Source organism: Vipera ursinii (assembly GCF_947247035.1).
Source record: "Vipera ursinii genome assembly, chromosome: 1".
Taxonomy (NCBI): Eukaryota; Metazoa; Chordata; class Lepidosauria; order Squamata; family Viperidae; genus Vipera; species Vipera ursinii.
The window spans coordinates 150,685,890-150,710,248 of record NC_139512.1 but is presented as its reverse complement, the minus strand read 5'-3'; the positions used below and the strand labels follow the sequence as shown (position 1 = coordinate 150,710,248).

At 38.0% G+C, this 24,359-nt stretch overlaps 1 protein-coding gene across 4 annotated transcripts in view; it reads right to left on the bottom strand.

The window, feature by feature from the left end:
- The window catches only part of PSMD14 (proteasome 26S subunit, non-ATPase 14), a 68,562-nt gene that overhangs the window by 5,357 nt on the left and 38,846 nt on the right, over nucleotides 1-24,359 (bottom strand). For all 4 annotated transcript variants that reach the window (XM_083368747.1, XM_083368748.1, XM_083368750.1 and 1 more), the window contains 2 exons: nucleotides 5,771-5,878; nucleotides 2,554-2,628 (listed from right to left, as the gene is read on the bottom strand). In XM_083368747.1, the coding sequence (XP_083224873.1) occupies nucleotides 2,554-2,628; nucleotides 5,771-5,878 (183 nt within the window). The remainder of the gene's footprint in view (nucleotides 1-2,553; nucleotides 2,629-5,770; nucleotides 5,879-24,359) is intronic.

The following is a 24,359-nucleotide window of genomic DNA, read 5'->3' as shown; positions in this document are numbered from 1 at the left end:
ATACATTTTGACTTTAATCCCCCCTCCCCCACCCCTATCCAACCCTCCCCCTATCCCTCTCCCCCACATATTTCTTAATTTTTAATTATTTTGTATTACCTTATTATGCTATAAGCCATCCAGAGTCATTGTTACAGTGAGACAGGTGGCATATAAATTTAATAAATAAATAAAAATAAACAAATAAATAATGATAGAAGCATTTCTTAAGATGAGTTCTAATCTAGAACAGGAAGATGAGTTCTGATCCAGAACAGGATCAGACGACTAGGAGGGAACATTTAATAATGTTCTTTTCCTTTCTAACTCCTAGCAAGATTGCTGACTCTTTTTTTTAGAGATTCCTCCCTTAATTCTTTAAAGTGAGGGGCGGGTGAAAAAAATGGTACAATAGGAAATCTACAAAGACTGATGAATCCTTCATTTCAAGGGGCAACATTCCAGTGCTATACCAGAAGCAGAATATGGAGCTAAAAGTAGCTCAGTTATGCTTTATCATAATAAATACAAAGAGATACAAAAGTTTCTAGCATGGGAGAGTTTAAATTTAGAAAACTGGTGTCAACCCCGAATTACCTAGGCTACCTCAGACAACTTTTTCTGTCTCATACATTAGCTCATCATAGACTTAACTATCCATTCCCTCTGAGTCCATCTGATAAGATAAAAATTGTTTGCTCTGTAAGGTCATTGTGAAATTTGAACCCACACTCATAGGGGGATTTATGAAGACATGATTGAGTGCTAAAACATGTTTGGGTTCATGTGGTTTTAGGCCTTTTGCCAGACTATCAGCTTCCAATAAATAATTGGTGTTAAAACGGCAGAAGTCCTATTCTCAGCCATGAGTATGAAATCATGAATACAGACAAGAAAGATATAGGAAACATGGATGCCAGGACACTGGGCAAAGGCTGCATACATTGATGAAAATAATCTTCATTTCTTCAACCCTTTTTAAATCACACTTGACAATTACTGTTATCACCTTGATAAAAGTGCAAGCAGTGAAATGAACCGAAGTAATGTTTCCATAGCTTAATTTTAAAGCCCAAACCTCCAGAATGCAGAGGGGGGAAAAAGACACACTGTATAAACCAAGATGCAAAAGAACCAGCTCAAATGTCACTTTTTCCATGTTTTGAAAGTGCAGGTATATCACACAGAGCATCTAAGCTCACACAACCATTCCCTACTTCAACAAAATTGCCCTCCTGTGTTTACTATAGCAGTGAGAATTTGAAGCAGCAAAGACCTTAGCACTTGGTTCTTGCAAGCCCAACTGAGCTCCTGGTGAGAAGACTGCTTTTCTATTTGAATCTATCACCTTCAAGAACACTACTGAACACTTATGATTGAAGAGTGACCTTAGTTAATGTCTACATTCTCCTATAAAGATAATTAGTGTGGAAAGGTATCTGAACAGTTAATATTGCCTCTAAAATCAACTTTAATCACGAACAGATGGAATCTATTGTGGTCTTAAAAACTAAAATGTCTGCATTTGGGAAGAATTAGCAAACTTGGAAAAAAAGTATACAGAGTTATGTTTTTAGTTAGACTACTGGAACTATAGATACAAAAGTATGCCTATAGTTATAATTTGTGGGGGAAAAATGATACCTGTGGCTGATCTAACAACCCTTCACAGAACTTACCTCAGAAAATGAAAGAAAAATTGTAATTTTATTTTATTTTTAAGAATAACAGTGGTAGCCCTGGTGTTACACAAGGGGCTCCTTGAACAAAGCTGCCAAATATTTGAGAAGGCTGGTAAACTGTGTCTTAATATGCTTTACAAAATAAAATTTCAATCAATTGCTGCTGTTTATATGTTTTGTTGATTGTAAATATTCAAGACTAGCTGAATTATTTTTGGATGGATTATATGGATAAGCTGGCTTGTGTAAGCAGGTTTGAGCTATGTAAGAAAAGAGTGTATATGCTTTTAAAAATAAATAAATAAAGGCAAGGAAATTAACAGATTCATTGTAATAGCACTATAAAAACAAAAAATAGCTTTCAGAAACATGTAACTTTAAAAATAGAATAGCCATATTTTTATCATAATTTAAACAAAGATGTTCATAAATTGTCTAAGTCAGACTGATTTTTTGCCAACCACATATTTACTAGCACATTTGACTACTTATGCATGCAGATGCCTTCTGGAACAAATGTTGCTTTCTACCACAGTTCACATTGAGACTTTATTTGCGTTGACAATGGATCAGCCATATGACATTAGGCAGATGTGGAGACCCTGAATTATTAGGGTTAATAAATTTCAACAGCATTTTCTTACTAGCTGGAAAGGAATACTCAAAAATGGTAGTGTTAATCCTTAAAATAGGTTCGGTATAATTTAAAACCCCTCAGAAAAGACAAAATACCTTGAGGCAATTAAACACCCCCCCAACCATAGCCCAATACACTGCCCCATACTCTGTAGCTCTTGGTCAGAAAAATTCCCCTCCTATGATAAAGAATCCAAGTGACAAAGATATTTTTTGTTACTAGTAACTGAAAATATTCTAGGAAAATAGAGCTTGCCTTCTGTTCTAATTCATTCTTCCTGTAGTTGATAGTAATGGAATAGTAATGTCTGTTCAACCCATGGATTAAAGCCTGGAAAGAGAATGTTTAAAAAGCATTACTAAAATGCACCTGATCATTTCTGCCAAACAAAACAGAATATCTTAAAATATTGCATTCAGGCTATGAGTTTATGAACTTTTTTTTTCTGAAAATGTGCAGCTACTTAAAGATATCTAGATGCTCTGGTACTGCACACTCAATGAAACATATTTTTAATGGTATGGCAATAAATATACAATAGGCAGAGATAATTTTAAGATGGACAGTATTTAATTCAAGATGGACAATATTTAATGTTTATTTGTTATGTAATGTAAGGGTGTGGGTCTATACATGTTGTATATAGTATGGTTAGGTGTGCATCATGTATGTGTTTCACTTTGAGAGCGGGCAACTAATTTTCGTATTTGATGTGTGCCATTGTGCCCACAGTAAAAAAATGACAATAAAGGTTATATTATCTTATCTTAAAAATAATAGCTTGGCACACAGTATAATTAATCATTGTCCTAATTAATGTGTTTAACTTAAACAAACTTCAGTTGTTTTGTAGTGTGAATCTACAGTAGAGGTGGCATATAAATGGTGTGGAATGCATAAATAAATATACCACAGATTATAATTGTGGAGCATTTATAATGCAACACTTTTTTAAAATGATCATAGGCAAACCAGCAAGACTCTGTATTTCTGTTAAAATTCCATTCTTATTTGATTCTCTAGTTCAAACAAAAGTTAAATAAATGCCCAGAACTATTTCTGATTAGGATCCAAAAAAGCCACAGATGTACAAAGCAGAATTAAATCCTCAACTGAATACTGCTGCTAAGCTTTTATTCTGTCGCCAGTGTTTCCAATGAAGAGCAGTCTACCTCTTCAAGTAGTGGAAACAGCTGTATTACATTTTATATGAGGAGATATTACCAAATAATATGCAGATCCCTTTTTGGTAGTTCTTTTCCTAACGAATGGGATGTGTTAAGTTGAATAATTTTAGAGGAAATGTTTAAATATACTGTACAAGTCAGGGTTATAGCTGGAATAAGCAAAAAGCCATCTTATAGGCTGACTATACCTGTATAACGGCTGAACTGAAAGCAAAATACTTAACTTTCCAAAAGCAAATAATAAAAAATAGAAAAATTAGGAAGCAGTACAATACCGTGGGGTTTGCATAAAAGGTCATTACATACAGCCTTGAAAGGCCCAGTAATATATTCTCTAGAAACATACAAGCACAGGCTTGCCTGTACCCAATCAAAAACATTAGAGGGTTCTTCCATACTCATTAGGCTTTGTAGTTTGTACCAATTCTAATCAGGAGTAATTTTATTCATTCTTGTTAAATAGAAATTCTTTAGTATTGAAAAAGTTGTTCTATTTTATTAGGGAAATCTGTAAATAATCATTCATGAAGCCCATATAGCTTTTGAAATATGAGTATAAACTATTGACACATACAATATTGTCAAGATAAGAACAAAAATTGCAGCTCAACAGTAGTATTTGCTGTTTTCAACTACAAGAACTGTGTTTGCAGCATGTGTTGCTATTAGAAGTCCTGTAATTAATCTTCAGAGAAATAATTAGACTTCTGGTGGCAACTGACTGGGATTTTTAAAATTCATTTTAAAAGAAAAATACTACTTTTGGCAATATTACCGTTGGTGCAGAAAAATGATAACGATAAAGCAATGCCTGTTTAAGAAACAAAATACTTTCTGCATGGATCTCTGTTTACATCCATCTCTTACTATGAATAAGTAGATCTCACATTCAATGTTATTTATAAGGTTAATTTAGTATCTTGGTCTGAAACTTATAAAACAAACAGCAAGCTGCACAATTATATCCTCTTTCCTTCTAGCAAGTTCCCAGAAAAAATTCCCTTAGTCTCAGCTCAACCAGAAGATGTAAATGCATCCATATCAAACTTCCCTGCAGCTAAGACAAAGATGTGTTCTCTAACATTATCTAAGGCATCTTAAAACCTGGACCAATGGGGAATATGAGAGACATTGCTTGCAATTAAGAGAAGTACTATTGTAATTCTTAACAGTAATAAAATATATATATAATTCATCTCCAGGCGATGATAGAATGGGACCATGCTTAATGGCTGCTTCACATTTGTAAAATAAAATTGAGAATTTTAAAATCAACATCTTTATAAAGGAAAGATGGAGTCAATCAATAACAATATGAAGTTTTGTTTCTGGAGGGATTTCATCCTTTCTGACCTGTAGTCTTGAGGTTCCAACTTATTTATTTAGGAAATAGTAAATAATTACTTATTTATTACAATATCATTGATCTAATTGGTTGTCTTGTTCAGATGTTTATAACACCTATCAAGTCCTTTATATGGCATTTTATCCACCCATGAAATCCTTCCAAAAGACTTGCAGTTATTATTATTCTTATTAGTAAATAATAACAGTAAACTGCAGTCCTATGTATATTTCACGAAAATAACCCTATTAAAAGAAATAAACTATACTTAAGGATTTCATTCTGAAATTATTTTCTGGATTCTGCCTAATACTATGAGTGGGCTTTTGGGTTTGTTATCATGCATACAAAGTTACTGATGAATACCATCCATGGTCTATAGGCTCATGAAGGAAAGCACACAAGTCCCCTGCCTATTCTCAAGGATATTATAAACAAAGCCTCTTGAAGGAAAAAAAGAGACATCTTCTGAAATGAAAACATATTTGTGGCAGATATGTACTGTAGTCAGTGTCTATTTTCCAAGAAATCTAAACTGCCCTGGTGACTTCTGTATCCATAAGGAAAATTAAGGCGAAGAGTAATAGAACACATAAACATCAATAAGGCACTGCCCTCCCCATCATGTAATAGTCACAAACATGCATATAAAGTGATTTGAACTGGTTAGAAAGAAAATCTGCAGACAATTTCTAAAACAATAGTACATTTTATCAGGACACAGCAACCGTAAAAGAGTAGTATGTACTACTAATATCTTCAAGCCATCTGAAAATATTAAAAAAAATTAAAAAGTAATCACTAGATCTAAATCTTTATCAAATCAAATTTTGTGTGCGTCTGTTTATTCATAGACACACACACACACACACACACACACACACACACACACACACACACACACAGTTTAAGCTACATTCAGTACATTAATATTAAATACCTGGATAGATGGCTTGTTTAAGTGACCCAGATTTGAAGTTGTTTGTCTTGGTTCATGTCCTAAGACCATCATATTAGCATTGATTAATCTGAAGGCATCGATAACAACCTGTAAAAACAAGACAGAAAAGTCAATTCTCTGAAGAAAATGCAAGTGATTGCACCAAGGAACAGCAGAGACTTCACAATCAAGTCGCATCTGTTTTTGGTCTTTTTCCAGAAAATTATTTAATTATAATATTAATAAAAAAGAACCGCCTGCTGGCTCTGCCATCAGCACAGCAACTCAGTTTAGTATTGCAAGAGGACACCAATTACTACGTTTTTCAAGGTGATGAGAGAAAATAAATTAAGTTTCATGCTCTCTTACCCGCTTTTGATGGTTATGTTTACATACACACACACACACACACACACACACACACACATACATATAATGTAACTTTAAAAACATCTTCTCTACTCAAATTGAACGATAGGGAGACTAACTCTGAAACTGAACACAAGCTAAGGGACTGTGTGTAAAGCCCAGTCGTGTCACATCAATTATACCAACGGAACACTTGAAATGACAACAAAATTATAGCCAGCAAGGAACTTGCTCCATGTATTCCCTCCCAGTCAGATGCTTTTTATTTCCTGCAAGTAGGAAAGAGGCTACACACTGTCGGATGGATTATGATAACCTTGTCAGTGTCATGGCCAAGAGTAAAAGAGAGCAAAAAACAAGGCAAACAAAAATAAGGTCACAATGATAGTAATACAGATGGTAACTTTCAAAACTTTATGATTTATTTTTAATTCTGTAAAATTCTATAAACGATTTCCTGATTCTAAGAAAGATAAGAGTGTGGAGCAATACAGATTAAAGACTAGAACAGAGATTTTCAAACTATGTTCTGTGGTACTCTAAATTTTAATGGGTTTTGCGAGAGACTAAGGAGCAGGGGGAAAAAAAGTTCACTCAAACGAGTCAATTGATTGGAGGTTCCAAGATTTTTCTTAAGCTAACAGTTCTGTAGCCGGAAAAGGATTGAAAACCTCTGAACCACAGTATTACTCACACAGAGTCCAGCCATTTCTCAAGTAACCCGAGCTCAACATTCTAAGAACACATACACGTCTACATTGTTTAAGATGAGCTGTACATTTAACAGTCTGCAGTCTGCTTCTCATAGGTGTCTTTTGGAAAGGCGTTCTCTCAGCTGTACACCAGTCCTACAGAATGATTTGCTGGTATAAGGAAGTGAATGAATGTGGCTATAAATTTCAAGTGGAGAAACCTAGCAGTGGTTTTCAATAAATACGCATTCATTTGCACATGACGAATTGTCAAAGAACAGCAACCATTTCCCTCCATGTACGATGTTTTCGTATCAGCATTTGAATCCAAATGCTGCTTCTATATAAAACAGTGGCATGATGAAAGGGGACAATCTATCGTTACACAAAGGAAAGCACAAGATGTTGGAGGCTCAACAGCATCCAATAAGATCTCTATGACTAAAATAAACGAAGGTTAAAAAAAAACCCAAACAAGTTTGTGACCAACAAAAAATAATTATGAAACTACAAAACTGTTTGGCTCGTTTCAGCTTCTTCTCATGGGCAGCAGATAAGATCTTAAGCTGTCTTCTGTATCACTTTTGCAGCAGAACAGGTAAATGCATAAATGTTACTCAAAAATGATGTGAGATAATTTATAGTCATTATGCTTTTTCACAAGGGCAAGACAGCTACAACCAATATATTAATGCTCCAAAGATATGAAATAGGCATCATCTACACATTTTACTGCTCAACAAACAAGAGAGTTGAATGAGAATCCTGCACTCAAGTTGCTTTAAGCACTGAATAAATGAAATAAATTGAACTCTCAGTTTGTTGACATAACGATCTTGCTTTTAAATTAAAGTTCATCTGGTGTTCATATCTTAGTTCACACAATATTCAATCTGTACATTTTAATATGGTTACCAACGATGAAAACAATGGATAACAACTGAGTTGCACGTTGCACTAAGCCATGCTGTAGCTAATTTGTTTTAGGTTACCATGTACAACGGAGGGGAAAAATGATCAAAGGCCAAAAAAAAAGGTAGGAATGGGAGTGACTTCTGATTTTCTGCCAGCTTTACCACAACTGGCCACCCTCCAGCAGTCTATTCAGACTCCGGCAAGCTCAGGTGAATCCAATTTCTCTGATCTCCATCAGACAAAAAGTGAACTGGTCTACCTGGCTTCTGGAAGGCTAGGGTGGGACCAGTCTACTGAACCTCTGGGTGGCAGTACAGCAACACTGAAGCAACCACAAATTCGCCAAATTTCACCTCGCTAGAGTCATGGGTTCCAGATTTTGAACACATTCTGTAAATTAGCCCATCTGAGGTACCTTGGTTCAAAAACTGTTCCCCTATGATTTACTGTTTTGCTCAGTTAAAGGTTACAGATACTAAGTTTCAGTGGTGTAAAGATGCTAAAACTCTGGCATTTCCATTATAGGACTAAGGGTGCACTTACATAAAATTGAAGACACTGATTTGATCAATATGGCTCCCACTAAAATACGAATTTCAGCAACAGACTCCTGGTGGAACTAATTAATAAAAAAAAATCCTAAAAGCTCTGGAATACATTTTATAATATACTCATCCTACTCTTCCTGCTCACAAATCCTACAGTACCACCCCCCTTGTTCCTTACTCCTAGGCCTATATTAAACAGAGTGATTCTTTGTTTTCAAGCAACTTTGGTCTTCAACAACATTATACAGTAGCATTAACTTGTGAAGAGAGAACAGGGGGAGGGGGAGAGTGAGCATAATTTATGTGTTTTTTTACAGATCACACATTCATAATTTTAAGGGTCCTGCCCCCTCCCCTCCAAGAAATTTGCTTAGACTCTTGAGTCTGAATTGTGTTGAGGGACAGAACTTGATTCTCTCTAGCAATAGTTCCTAAAGAAGTTGATGTCTTTATGCAGTAACACAATGCTATGCATATTGCTCTACTTATTAACAGGCTGTGTCATGACCACTTTGGGATACCAGTTGCGTTCCATGCGCCATTTCAAGAAATACATACATATCGTTATTATTACAAACTAAGCTATTGACCAAATAAGGAGGGGATTAGATTCATAGTACAAAAATACTACATTTTCCTTCTGATTTCCTATCAGCTTCCTCGTTGGCTTTGTTCATGGGAAGCTGGCAGGGAGTGTCAGAAGTCATGATCACACGATTGCAGCAATGCTGTAGTGACCACAAGTTTGCAAATACAACTGGTCTGATGACTCTTAAAATTTCAATTCCATGACAATAATGGGTCCCACACATTATATGCATTTTCTTTTAGCTAGTACAGGGGTCCTCAACCTTGACAACTTTTAAGACTTGTGGACTTCAACTCCCAGAATTCCTCAGCTAGCAAAGCTGGCTGAGGAATTCTGGGAGTTGAAGTCCACAAGTCTTAAAGTTGCCAAGGTTGAGGACCTCTGAGCTAGTACATTTGAGGCACCTTGATTTAAAACTTTTTGCGTTATGATGCACTCTTTTGGCTAACTGAAGATTACAAACAGTCAGGAGAGTTTTAGTAATATATGGATTGAGTCTTATGAATCTCCCAAACTCCTGAAGCAGCATTTCAGCCATATGTTCTAATTTTTGAACACCTGCAAATGCCCAACCACAAAGGATTATAAATTAAAAGTAAGCAAAAACAGAACTAAATATCCTACACTGCAGTCCTCTAGAGATTTACTCGATAAGAAATGACACAAATAAAGAATTTGCTCAGAGGGGAAGATACAATTACTTGGCACTATATCAGAATCACAAGGTGTGCTTTGTATTTTAAAGTACTACTAACACTTACACTCCTAGAATGGATTAGAACTGACTGCTCCACTAGAAAACATGGAACCTATCCAAGACAGCAGTATTTTATAAGAGAATTGTTTCTACTCAGATCTGAGCTCCATATGCACTTTTCACGATGAGCTGTTTGAATCGATGCTAAATAAATGGCCATGCATCAGTTTTGCAAGTGTGCTATGATTACAGTGGCCCATTTTTACAAGGTCATTTTTAATAATCTTTCTGAGAAAATGCCTTCAGCCATCTAGTGTTCTGCAGTGGAATTTGAAGGAGAAAACCGTTTTGGAACAGTGGACGCATTCAAGTTTCTAAAATGTTTATTGGGCAGAATATGGGCAAACAATTCTATGCCTTAAATACCAATGTTACTGCATCTGTTTATTTCATTGTATTTGTGATCAGCAGTTGTGCGTGTTTGGGTGGAAGATGTTGTTATTATGGGCTTGCACTACAAAATGTTACTGTGCTCAATTCCTCACTATTAATTTTTTATAAACTACTGGACAAAAGTATGACTTGAGTGACATTTTGCTTCTACTTAACAGCATCAATTCAACCCATAAGAAGGAACATTTTAACTACACCAAGATTAAAGGAATTCACTGCAATCACTATAGCAACTGTCTTAGGGAAAACTAACATGCTGAACAACCTGCAGCCTAAAATTAGATCTGGGACGCAATAAAAAGCATAAAGGCAGCAACACACCCTGCATTTTGATTTCTAAGCTATCTTATAATTGCTTTTTTTTTGCACAGTAAGAACAAATAAGTTCCTTCTTTAGAGAATCGTATGAGAATAAGTAGGCTCATTAATGTCCAGTACGCTAATGAGCAATGGATGAAGGAGGTGTTAATTATGTTACAGTAAGATTCAAGGATAAAGCCCTGGTGAGCGCTTGGATATATGTTGTAGCTTAAGCCTTCACTAGGTTTATGTACGTTGAAGTTCTCTGCAAAGCACGATAGCAATGCAGGAACCTTACAGTCTGCAAAGGGAATTTTACAGGCAGTTGGATCACAGGGTCAACTGAGGGAAAATAAATTAGTACTGCTTTAATTTTGTTAGCATTTGGCTGTCTTAAAATGTTAGCTTCCTTTGACCACAATGATTTCTAAGTGCATTAAAATGCAGCCTAAAGGCTTAATGCAAAATTACCTCTTCCAAAGATGAGGAAAAAACGATCTTCCTCTAATGCCATGGTGGGGAACAGGGTATAGATTAAGGTATCTTTTTATTATTACATGCTATCCGCTCCTGCGATTCTTCTCACCGACTGGACGATTTAATTCTGCCTGGTGCAAGTGCCTTGAGACTTTGCAGAGGTCACTTCAACAGTAGACAGCTTATAACAAAACCATTAGCGGTTTGGCTAGCTTAAGGAAACCTCTTACTTTTCTTTTTTTGTTTATTATCACTGCATGAATCTGCAGCATATGATAGTTTATAATTTCTCAGGCTTGTTAAATTCATGTTAAAGGTCTGTTTTCTTGTTGAATAAATTTTGTTCATATAATGCTGCCTATTTCATACAGTGAGTCTTTAATAGCACCTTTGGTCTATGCGCAACTCACAGATCAAAACAGAGGACTAAAATAGGGGTTGATGATGCTATTTACATGTGTGATTCCTGCTGTCTTCTTGTTAGTAGCTTTAATATAATAGAAGACCTTGTCTGTTTTGTAATTAACACATCTTTACTGGAGAGATATTTGGAAGTGATTGCTGTGAATATACTGGTTAGTAAAATAAACACAATCACACACCACTTTCTGTTATCAGACAAATTTGTGAATTGTACACATTATACTCCAGATCAACAAACTGTGATATAACAGCCAAAGAGAAGACACATTTATATAACCCTATATTTTTTCTGAAAACATGCATTCATTCTGACCTTGTAAATATAATTAGTTTGTAGGATGCATGGAATTAAATAACATAAGATTCTTTAGTAATTGCAATGGTGGCAAATAGGATACCAAATATTTGGAAACTACATAAAAAAACAAATCAAAATGACATTTTTATTTGCATCTATTTCTTACAAATCATTACTATCTGGAAAATACTTTCCTTCTTACTTTCAGTTCTTATTCAAATCAATAATCTGCACCATCACTTGCCTTTGTCAAAAGATGGCTTTCCAACAGCTCTTCTAGTAGCTTTTTCACCAAATCATCCTATCACTATATACAAGTTAATATATAAATCCTTCTCTCTCAACACTGTTCCTAGAATAATATGCTGAATATTTTTATTACTTAAAAATCTTTCAGCAATGCATTTGTTATAATTAAGCTCTTTCCAGGGGTATTATAATTGACAAGTGACCATATACCTCTAGATATCTACTTCTTAAATATCTCAACTTATCACTACAGTACTTTGGGGGAGGGGGGCGGAAAGGAGGGAGAACATACTCCTAATACGGGTGTAATATCTTAAGTGATGAACTGCAATCAGTTAACTTAGCACTGTTAGTTAGAACTGAAGTCCTTTCTGACATTGCTGTATTTGCAGAAAATGTCCCTGAAGCCCTATGGTAAATAGAAGCTATCTTTAAAAAATGCATTAAAGGCGCTTTGCAATTCAAGCATTCAGCCATTGTTCATGCACATTTATAAAAAAGAAACAGCATTGTATAAGAAATCCTGTGTAAAGGCTGTAATGTAACTATTGCCAGGTGTGGAAGGAGAAGTAATGTCCCATCTAAAATCTCCTTTATCACCTGCAATTGAACAGTTATCAACTGCTTAGTTGGTTTCTAGATTCTTTGAAAAATTAAATGAAACTATGACCCTTGAAGTGCAGCTGAAGTTTATGACCACTTTGATATTTATGCTGGTGTGCACACTTAAACAACCATGACCAAAGAACATCTTTGGTCCCCTGTAAGCCCATAGCATAAAAAATTCAGAGAAATCTTACTTTTATGCCATTTCCAATGAAAAGCACTAAGAACAGAAATTGACTCATGCCAAATGCATACCACTGAATTGATGTGATTGTGAGTTTTGAGGTCTTACACATGGTAATTATTTATAAAAATGTCAATTTTAGTTCTGAAAAAAAGATTCCTAGGAGTGCATACATTTCCCTTCCTTTATCCTTGGAGAATTTGCTTGCTTTGGTCAGGTTTACTATGCAACCTGAATATCTAGAATGGAGAGACAGCTACAGAATAATACATTTAGTATGACAAGCAAAGGCATGCATTTGTAACCCCAAAAGCAGAAAAACCACAAGTTTCCAAGCTTTATGTCTTACCAAAGAGAGATAGATTATTCTACATCTCCCATGGTAAAAGGCATTTAAAAATTAATACTATTAAATGAAAAGTGTACTCAAAACTTTGTCATTTAGAAAAGGGAAATAAACTAAAATAACCCTTGCAGTTTAACAAGCAAAAATAACTACCTGCTCTGAAAAATATCAAATTGAGTGTTATTGCATTAAAAAACACCTTCAACAGAAAGTTTCTCTATGTTTAATGAAGCGTTCCCTTTGGAGCTTTCATTCAACTATCTAATATAACTGTACACAGTTGAGAAGGCAATAAAAAAAAAAACCAACCAAGGATGCAATTATTATTTGTGTGCCATATATACATATATTTTGTCTGTGAAATAATTACTGGAGAGAAAGAAAACATGAGATAAAAATGGAAGAGGAATGAAGCTGGAAATACACAAATGAACTTGCAACTGCAAATGAGCTGCAAACTCGTACATTTCTTTCTCCTCCTTCCCCCTCCACACGCTAACAAAGTGCACATTTTCCTCTATTACTTGTTTAGTACTAACCAAAGTTCACCACAATGTCAGGCTTATTAGAGCCTACATTCCAGATGGAGAATCAGAAACCAGCCAAGTATAATTTCTGGATATGTTTCAGAATGTCCACTGATTCAGTCGAACATGGCAAACCACAGCTTAGGCTGAACACGTGAAGGTACGGAGAGAAGCAGATTCTATCTGAGTGGATCCATACCTTCTGGTTTTCTTCCAGTATAGGGACTAATCATGAGAGGTAAAACATGATTATACAGTTGTGCATAGTTACAAATGCTAGCTAGTACTTACTATCATTCAGCTGAAGTTCTTAGTAAACAATAATTGTGAAATTGATACCTTCCAGTTAGACATCAATGAACAGATTCAATCTTCTATTTATGAATCTCTCTTCTGCAAAGTGAGCTCCCCCCCAGAATTCCCCAAGCAAGTTAGCCATTGTTGAGAGTTCTAGAAATTGAATTACAGGTCGTCTTGACTTACAACAGTTTGCTTAATGACTGTTCAAAGCTGCAGTGGCACTGAAAAAAGTGAGTTATGACCATTTTTCACACTTATGACGACTGTAAGCAGCGTCCCCATGGTCACACAATTTGCATTCAGATGCTTGACAACTGACTCACATTTATGACAGTTGCAGTGTCCCGGGGTCACGTGATCCCCTTTTGCGACAAGCTTCTGACATGCAAAGTCAACGGGAAAACCAAATTCTCTTAACAACCACGTTACTAATTTAACAACTGCAGTGATTCACTTAAGTGTGGCAAGAAAAGTCATAAAATGGGGCAAAACTCACTTAACACATTTCTCACTTAGTAATATAAATTTTGGGCTCATTTGTTGTCTAAGTTGATGATCACCTGTAACTTGGAAGCTATGTAAGTAGGAATAGACTGCCTTATGCTAAATACAAGTAGTCTTCAATTTACAACGGTTCATTTACTGATTGAAGTTACGACAACACTGAAAAAAGTGACTTATGACCATTTTTCACACTTACGACTATTACAGAAGCTCCATGGTTATGTGATCAAAATTCAGATGCTTGGTAACTGACTCATATTTATGACCGTTGCAGTGTCCTGAATTTATGTGCTCACTTTTTGCAACCTCCTGTCAAGCTAAGTCAATGGGGAAGCCAGATTCACTTAACTGTTTTACTAGCTTAAAAACCGCAGTGATTCACTTAACTGTGGCAAGGAAGGCAAAATTGAGGCGAAATTCACTTAACAAATAAATGTTTCACTTAGCAATGGAATTTTGGGGCTCGACTGTAATCGTTAAGTTGAGGATTACCTCTATAAGTTACCTGCACTCCTTGCTCAAAATTCTGAATTTGTCCAGAGTGTTAATATATTATTTATTTATTTATTTATTTTATTACATTTATATACCGCCCTTTCCCGAAGGACTCAGGGCGGTTTGCAGGGCGATTAAAAAACAAAGATACAAAAGTTAAAAACAAATTTTTAAAAAAAATATATTCGTCCCTGCATAAATAAAACCCCAGTTAAAATTAAGATTAATCCTCAGCCTGGGCCAGAGAGCTCGAAGAGCCAGGTCTTCAGGTCCCGGCAGAATGAACAGAGGTCGGGGGCAGTCCTCAGCTCCACTGGCAGCTGGTTCCAAAGGGCAGGCGCCCCCACTGAGAAGGCCCTATCCCTGGGTGTCGTCCGCCGGCAATCTCTTACCGGTGGCACCCTGAGAAGACCCTCCCTGTGGGAGCGCACTGGGCGAAGGGCGTTTGATGCCAGCAGCAGGTGTTCCCTCAGATATCCCGGACCCAAGCCATGTAGGGCTTTATAGGTCATCACCAGCACCTTGAATCTCACCCGGAGGGCAACCGGAAGCCAATGCAGCTCGCGGAGTAGAGGTGTTATATATATAGGTAGTTCTTGACTTGCAACACTTCTTTTGGTGACTGTTCAAAGTCATAAAGGCACTGAAAAGTGGCTTGCGACTGTTTTTCAGAGTTATGATCGTTGCAGCATCCCCACGATCATGTGATTTACATTCGGATGCTTGGCAACTGACTTGTACTTATGACGATTCCAGCGTTCCGGGGTCACGCGATCTACTTTTGCGACCTTCTGACGAGCAAAGCCAATGGGGAAGCCAGATTCACTTAACAACCGGGTTACTAACTTAACCACTGCCTCGATTCACTTAACAAGGGTGGGAAGAAGAGTCATAAAATGGGGGCAAAACTCAACTTGACAAATTTCTCGCTTAGCAATATAAATTCTGGGCTCAATTGTGGTTGTCGGTTGAGAACTACCTGTACAATGAGAATCAGATTCTCCATCAGTTTTTAAAAATGGGCAACCCACTGATTTTTGTAAGAGGAGAATATTTGTAGGATTGCAAGGAGGGGTCCTTGGTGTTCGCTGGGTTTGGTTGTTTCCTGGTAGGCGGTTCGTTACCCAAACTAGGTAACATAAGCTAGGGAGTGAGATTTGCTCTCAACTTTATATTCTGGTGGCCTGCCTGTAAGTGTTGGTGAGAGTGGTCTTGGTGGTTCTTTGGTTGGGCTATTTACTGTTAGCTTGCTCAACACTTGCTTGACTGGGATATTGTTTGCTTCTTGATTGTTGGTCTAATGTTAATCTGTGTTAATCTCTGGTCATCTGGGTGTTGATTGCTGGTGAGGGGGTGTTCTGGTCTTTATTCCCTTTTTGGTATGTTGATTGCCTCCTCTGAATGATATGTTTATGTCTGGGTGACACTGATGGCCGGGTTCCAGGAAATCTCTTGCATTTTTGGACCTGGTTTAGTCTAGGGTAGCCACAGTTTCCCAGTTGAAACTATGGTTGAGTCTATCCATGTGTTGTGAAATTAAGAAATGTTTCATCATATCTTCTGATTGCTAGTTGATGTTCATGGATGCACTCTGCTAGTCTCCTGTTTGTCCTATGTAGTGGCTATTATTGCTTGCACTGTATGTTGTAGAAGACTCCAGTTTTTTTCCCCCCCCTACAGCTGTTGGGTCTTTTTCTTAGGATGTTTTGGACACATTTAGTTGGTTTGTATGCTATGCTGATGCCATTGGACATAAATAGTCTATTGATGAATTCTGAAATGTTTTTTATGTATGGCAATGTTATCCTTTTCATAGTTGTGTTGGTTGTGCTATATTGTGTTGAGGGGTCAGGAACATTTTGATGAAGGTGTGTGGATATCCATTTTGTTGGAAGATGTTGCATAGATGATCTACTGTATTTCCTTTTTCTGATGTTCAGGGTTGTTGCAATGTGTTTGTGCTAGTCTAAATAGTGTTCTTACACAGCTTCTCTTGTGGGGTTGGGTTGTTATTTTGATAGTGGAGCACTTGGTAGGTGTGGGTGGTTTTCAATGAACTCGTGTTGCCATTGATATTTCTGCTGATAAGGATATTCAGGAAGGATAACGTGTTATTATCTTCGTTCCTTGTGAATTTTATATCTTTGAAGATGATGTTAATGGTTTCAGTGTGTTCTCTAGTTGGTCCTTTTTATTATTATTAACAAAGGTGTCATCTACACATCGGATCCATATTTTGAGTTGTATGTGTGGGAATTCTATCAGTTCCAGGCATTGCATTACAGTCTCTGCTATGAGTCTTGAAAGCAGTGACCCCATAGGTGTCCCTTTGTTTTGTTGATATATTTCTCCATCAAATTGAAGGTTAAGTGGTTAGGCAGAGATTGATAAGATCTATGATTCTGGGTATTTCAATCTTGGTGTATTTGGTTAGGTCGAGAGTGCTGTCATGGATTCTTTGGCTATTATTATTACTATTTAGAGTATGGCATATCATTCATAGGCTAGAAGCATATATTAATATTTCACTTAGATTAGTAAAACACATAAAATAAAAATGTTAAAAGGATCTTTTGATACCATCGACCATGGCTTTTGATACCATCGACCATGGTATCTTGCTGCGGCGTCTCAGGGGGTTGAGTGGGAGGCACTGTTTTTCAGTGGTTCTCCTCCTACCTTCTGGGACATTCGCAGTCGGTGTTGGCAGGGGGGCAGAGGTCGACCTCGAGGCCTCTCGTTTGTGGAGTTCCTCAGGGGTCGGTCCTCTCGCCTCTCCTGTTCAACATCTATATGAAGCCTCTGGGTGAGATCGTTCGTGGTTTTGGAGTTGGGTATCATCAGTATGCGGATGATACCTAGCTTTTCATTTCGACCCCAAACCACCCAAGTGATGCCCTCGACGTGATGTCCCGTTGCCTGGAGGCGGTCCGGGTCTGGATGGGGAGGAACAGGCTTCGGCTCAACCCTGACAAGACTGAGTGGCTGTGCGTGCCGGCATCTCGGGAAATTCAGATTATTCCATCTCTTACTATGGGGGGTAAGTCATTACCCCCCATAGATAGGGCTCGCAACTTGGGAGTCCTCCTACATTCACAGCTTTCCTTGGAAGATCATATAGTAACTGTGACTAGGGGGGCCTTCGCCCAGGTTTGCCTGGTGCGCCAGTTGCGGCCCTATCTAGACCGGGATGCCTTGCATAGTCACTCATGCGCTCGTGACCTCTCAGTTAGACTACTGCAACGCTCTCTACATGGGCCTGCCCTTGAGGACCACTCGGAGGCTCCAACTGGTGCAGAATGCAGCCGCGCAAGTTGTGTTGGAGGTCTCCCGATACTCCCATGTTACACCTCTGCTCTGTGAGCTGCATTGGCTTCCAGTTGTCTTCTGGGTGAGATTCAAGGTGCTGGTAATGACCTATAAAGCCCTACATGGCATGGGTCTGGAGTACCTAAGGGAGCACCTGCGGTCGGCGTCAACTTCCCTCTGCCCAGTGCGCTCCCACAGAGAGGGCCTCCTCAGGGTGCCACCGGTCAGAGAATGCCGACTGGTGGCCCCCGGGGGGAGGGCGTTCTCTGTGGGCGCGCCTGACCTTTGGAACCGTTTACCAGTTGAGCTCCGGATGGCTCCCGACCTTCGCTCCTTCCGAAGTGATCTAAAAACTTATTTATTTGAACAAGCCGGCCTGGTCTGATGGGTTTGGGGTTTTAATTACTGTTTTTAAGTAATTTATTGTATTCGGGCACAATGGTTTAATCTGTTTTTAATTTTTGTATTCTGTATTTTTGGTATTTATTGCCCTGTACACTGCCCTGAGTCCTTCGGGAGAAGGGCGGTATACAAATTAAATTAAATAAATAAATAAAATAAATAAATCTGTGTTCAAATACCAATGTCTATGCCATCTAATCATTGAAGTACAGCATTGTTTATTATTTTTTAAAAAATCATACTGGACCGGTTTATACCCTCAGCTTACAGCCAGTTACGATGAGGACTATAGTTTGATGTGGGATCCTGCAGTCACATTGAGGGAAAAATACTATGCCCCGTTCCTAGAGTGAGTCCTGGCAGACGCTGAGTGAGGTACAAATCCTATTCAGGATTGTCCACTGTTAACGTGGTAGTTCAAGGTCTGGCACCTTTTTGTGGAGTCATTTATACATCTTCCTATGTCTGGGCATTCAGTGACCCATTTGGCTTTCCATTGGGAATCAATGTTAAAGTTGTTGGGCAGATGTTGTGGGCTTCCTGATTTAAGCCTTCTGGCTAATAAAATGAGGAAAGTCAGCGTGCACCAGTAGGAGTTGTTCATAATTTTCTGCATTCTCTTACTAGTGCATCTTGCCTTCATGAAGCTAGCAGTGGTATCTGGTTCAGAACAGGAAGGCAGCAAATCAGAGTAGTTTTAATACATCTACTTATTATCCTCATGGTGTTGTTGAGTTTGGCGTCTAGCTTACTAGTATGAAAGCTGCAATGCCATACAGGGGCACAGTATTCTGCTGTGGAGTAGATCAGTCCTAGTGCTAATGATCTGAGGGTGGCAGCTGAAACTCCCCATTTACTTCTACATAATTTCTAGAGTATCTTGTTCCTAGTTATTGATTTTTGCCGCCATATTCTTGACATGTATCTTATAGGAAAGACTCTGGTCCAATGTTATTCCAAGGTATTTTGGATGAGGGTTACAGGGGAGTAAGATGTTATTTAAGTAGGCCTTAGGGGCTTCATATGCTAGTTTGTTATTAAGGTGGAAGCACATAGTTACTGTTTTGCTGGTGCTAGGATAAGCTTCCAATCAGTGAAGAATTTTTCCAAGATATTAAGATCTTTGGATAGGACATTGTCTGTCACTTCCATGAGGTTATTTTTTTTGTACTGCTATGGCCAAATCATCAGCATATCCAAATATGCATCCCCTTCTCGTTGGCGTATCTGATATGTCTAAGTTTGCATCTTTGACTAATTCTGGATCTATGGATGTGATTATGCATATTAGCTGCTGATTTTTTGAAATTGTATTTAGACAGCCAATTGTATCATTATTTTCACCTACTTGCGTGCCAAGATCCCACGTATTAGAGAAATTGTTCAGAGCCAAATTGTGATATTGAAATTAGTTTTAATGCAGGTCAGCTTTAAACACAGCCTAAAGCAGGGTTCCCCAACCTGTGGGACATGGTGCGGTAGTGGGCCATGGCCTCTTGGCCACGGGATAGGTTGACCAGTGCGCACACATGTATACGCACACCCACCCACTTGCGCTAGCACTGCAAAAACAGACCACTGCTGCGCCTCAGGGTGCAAAAATGGGATGCTGCCACAGTGTGAGGCACAAAAACTGGCTGCCACCATGCCTTGGTGGGTGTGTGAAAATGAGATGCCGCCATCCCATGAAAAAATGGGCCGCTGCTGCACCATGGGGCACAAAAACAGGCTGCCGCTGCGCTGTGGGGCATGGAAACAGGGTGCTGCACCGTGCAATAATGGGGCAGGGCTAGTATCATGCGGGCATTAGCCCCACCCCGTTTGCATCACATGCATTTGTGTGCACTTGCACGTGTGTAAAATGCTTCCCCTTCCCTTTCCCTGTGGTCTGCCAACTGAGAAAGGTTGGTGACCTCTACCCTAAAGAATAGTTTAAAAACAGGTTGCCTAGAATTCTGATCTAACAATGGCCCTTTTGGACCAGAATCAATAGAATCCTCATTCTTAGTGACAACAGACCATAGACCATGTTTGCCATTTACTGTTTGATTTTAATATTCTGTTTCTTCTACATTGTTGGATTTGCTTTTTTCTCTCTTTTGTATGCTACCCAGAGTCATATAAGTTGGAAAGCCATATAAATGCTTAAAAAACCCAAAGACTGTACTTTTTCAATCTCTCTCCTGTTGTTTACTGGGCACTCTACAAATTCTACTGGAAATAGAAGTGGAGATGCCAAACATAACTTACCTAAGGCTATGTAAATTAGTTCCAAGCCATTCAAAAAATTGAAACTGTCACAGATTTGGGGTTGTTCTTTCTTTCACTACAGAACTGAAAGAATTGATTATAGTGGTATATCGGTACTCAACTGCTTTGAAACTTGTCAAATTTGATACTCAACATTATTTTGACATGAAAATTTTGTCATGGTACTCAAGGTGTAAGCTAGAATTTGTGTTGGCGGCCTCATGACTCGTTATCCTTTCCAGCTGAAACAAATTTGTTTGATACTCATCCTTTTTGGTACTTGCTGCACCTCCCAGAACCATTAACAGGTACTGAAGTACCACTATACTTGTTCATTGTGATGCACAAAGTTCAGAGAATCAGCACTGTAGATTTAGAAAAAATGTGGTCTTTTCAAGTCAGTTGAATTTTGAGTATTTACCCAAATAAGGCTATTATTTCATCAAAATAACGAAGATTAAAATATTTTAAAAAGGGAACTATTGACTGCAAAATAACAAATAAAAACATTAAACTGTGAAGCAATTTACATTAAAAAGTACTATGGCTGAACCTACAGCTACTAACTGAGTTACCAATTCAACACAAATTACATCATGAGAAAACTTGTCACAGTCTACAACCACACTTAACATTAAAAAACTTATGAATTCTTGAACATTATTCAACAGGACTCTGTTGAACAGCAAGAAAGGGGAACCTAAATTAGAAAAAATAGAGAAAGCCATTGTATAAAGTATTAAAAATGTCTTCAAGGACAGAGGGAAGATCTGTTATAAAGATAATCTATATGTAACTAAAAGTCTCCTGTCCTGGCAATCTACATAACTTCTAAGACTCTCCTGTTGATTTGTTTGCTTGTAACCTTCAGCTGGTGAAATAGTGTATCAGGACAACAATTTTTGAATCAATATACCTCAAATGGGCTAACTTAACAGAATGCATCCAAAACATGGGATCCATGACTCCCATTGAAATTAAAATTTGGCAAAGTTGTGGCTGCTTCAGTGCTGTAATGGTCAGCAGCAGTCACATGGTAAATCATTTCAATGCTCCCTGACAGCTTCCTCCGAGGAAAGTCCAGGGGGAAACTGGCAGAAAGTCAGAAGTCACTCCTACTCCCACTGCCTTTTTTGCCCGACCACGGTCAGTGTTTCTCAGTTTAGTAAGGAAATAACTCTGAAGAGATTACAGTTGTGTAGCAATTAGATAAATGAACCTTTAGCTCATGCTAACAAAGAGATTCTTGAAAATGCCTCAAGACATATGAAAATGAAGAAACGAGAGGGAGCACATTCAGACTTCCAAGATTCTGTGGCTACAGCTATTTTAATAAAAGTAGCTTTATGCCTACATGGTGTCTGTTTCTTGGTGTGGTCTATCTGTGGGGCTGACAGTAATGCAGGCTAGAAAAAAGAAATTCGCTGGCTCCAGGAACACAGTGGAACAAACTGTAGATGGCAGACAGTATGCTAAGATCGAGAATTACTGAAGGTAAAGGTTGGCTGGCTGGAGGAAACTGACAGAGAGCGTATGAGTGACAAAAGGGGGAGGACAGAATAGACTAATATCGGTTCATTGACTGAGAATAAGAAACGTTGACAAAGGATTCTTCAGCTACTGCTGCCCATCGTGGCTCTGAACAGAACTCAAGTCTCTATACAGAGAACATAGTCTTTAAATAGAACATAGTCTCTATGCATAGAACTCAAGCTCAACCATTTTTGAAAGTTACTCATAATATTTTTTTTAAATTCCATTTATATCCCGCCCTTCTCCGAAGACTCAGGGCGGCTTACAAGCTTAGCAGTAGCCTTCATTCTATGTATATGCCTGCTTATTAGGGCTTTCACACACACCCCAAGCGGCATTATTACAAAGTCAGCTTATTGCCCCCAACAATCTGGGTCCTCATTTTACCTACCTCGGAAGGATGGAAGGCTGAGTCAACCTTGAGCCTGATGGGATGCGAACCTGCACTAATTGCAGGCAGCTGGTGTTACTTAAGGAGGCATTAGCCCACTGCTCCACCAATATAATAAGTTTGCTCATGTAACCAACAACTGGTATAAAGATGGACATTTTAAGATGGGGACATTTCACCTCCTTTCTAGTGAATGTTTCTTTTGTAAGTATTTTAAGGATTCTTCTTCTATATTTTAGAGATATATTGGTCTAGCTAAAATAAGGTACATTTGGCTTATTTTATATTAACGTTCAAATTGTGGAATGTTGGTGTGGCCTGTTCGTGACAAGCTCACTCGTTTATAATCACATTCAGCCCTTGCTCTGATGATGTCAACAGCTTGTTGACGAAAGCTCAGCAATAAAGAAGAATTTTCTCTTATATCCTGGAGTTCATCATTTTTATTTTTACTAACTTCAAATTATATATATATATATATATATATATATATATATATATATATATATATATATATATATATATATATATATGTGTGTGTGTGTGTGTGTGTGTGTGTGTGTGTGTATTATATGTATATGTATGTATGTATACTGTGTATATATATATACACACACACACATATATATATACACACACACACACATACATACATACATACATATACACGCACACGCATCATGGTTTGGGGCTGGTTTGTTGCCTCAGGGCCTGGACGGATTGTTGTCATTGATGGGAAAATGAATTCCAGAGTTTATCGGGACATTTTGCAGGAAAACGTATGACCATCTGTCTGCCAACTGAAGCTCCGCAGAGGATGGGTGATGCAACAGGACAATGACCCAAAGCATACAAGTAATTCAACAAAACAATGGCTTCAACAGAACAGAATATGCCTTCTAGAGTGGCCCAGTCAGAGTCCTGACCTCAACCCGATTGAAATGCTGTGGCGTGACCTTAAGAGAGCGATTCATATCAGACAACCCAAGAATATTGCTACACTGAAACAGTTTTGTGAAGAGGAGTGGTCCAAAATTACTCCAGATCGTTGTGCAGGTCTGATCTGCAACTACAGGAAACGTTTGGTTGAGGTTATTGCTGCCAAAGGAGGGTCAACCAGTTATTAAGTCCAAAGGTTCACATACTTTTTCCACCCTGCACTGTGAATGTTTCCATCTTATGTTCAATTAAAACATGACAACAGCTAATGTTTGTGTAGTAGTATTTTAAGCAGACTATGTTTTTCTTTTCTTGTGACTTACATGACGTTTAGAGCGCATTTTATGGCCAATTCATGCAAAACTCCACGTAATCCCAAAGGGTTCACATACTTTTTCTTGCAACTCTATATAAATATTGTAGATGATGGGTTTCCATTCATTGTTATATGCAAACCCCTCACCTAAATATTGAAGTTCAATATTAGTGTCATTTTCTGACACTGGGAAGATATTATACTCTTAGTAGGCTTACAGGCCAATGAACTCTCCAGACCTAGAACTAATTAAGTGCTAGCTGTATACAACTAATTAGTGAAAAACTAGTTTTGGATGGGAGACCATATAAAAGTGGAGTAGTTCATGAAGGCAAATCATCAGAAGCACAAAAAATTAAGTCTTAAGAAAAACTGAAGCTACAGAAACATCAAGAGATCAGATGATCCAATGTGGCTTGGGGAGAAGCAAAGACCTACCAAAATCTGCCATGCTATTAACGGAGCAGATAGCACACA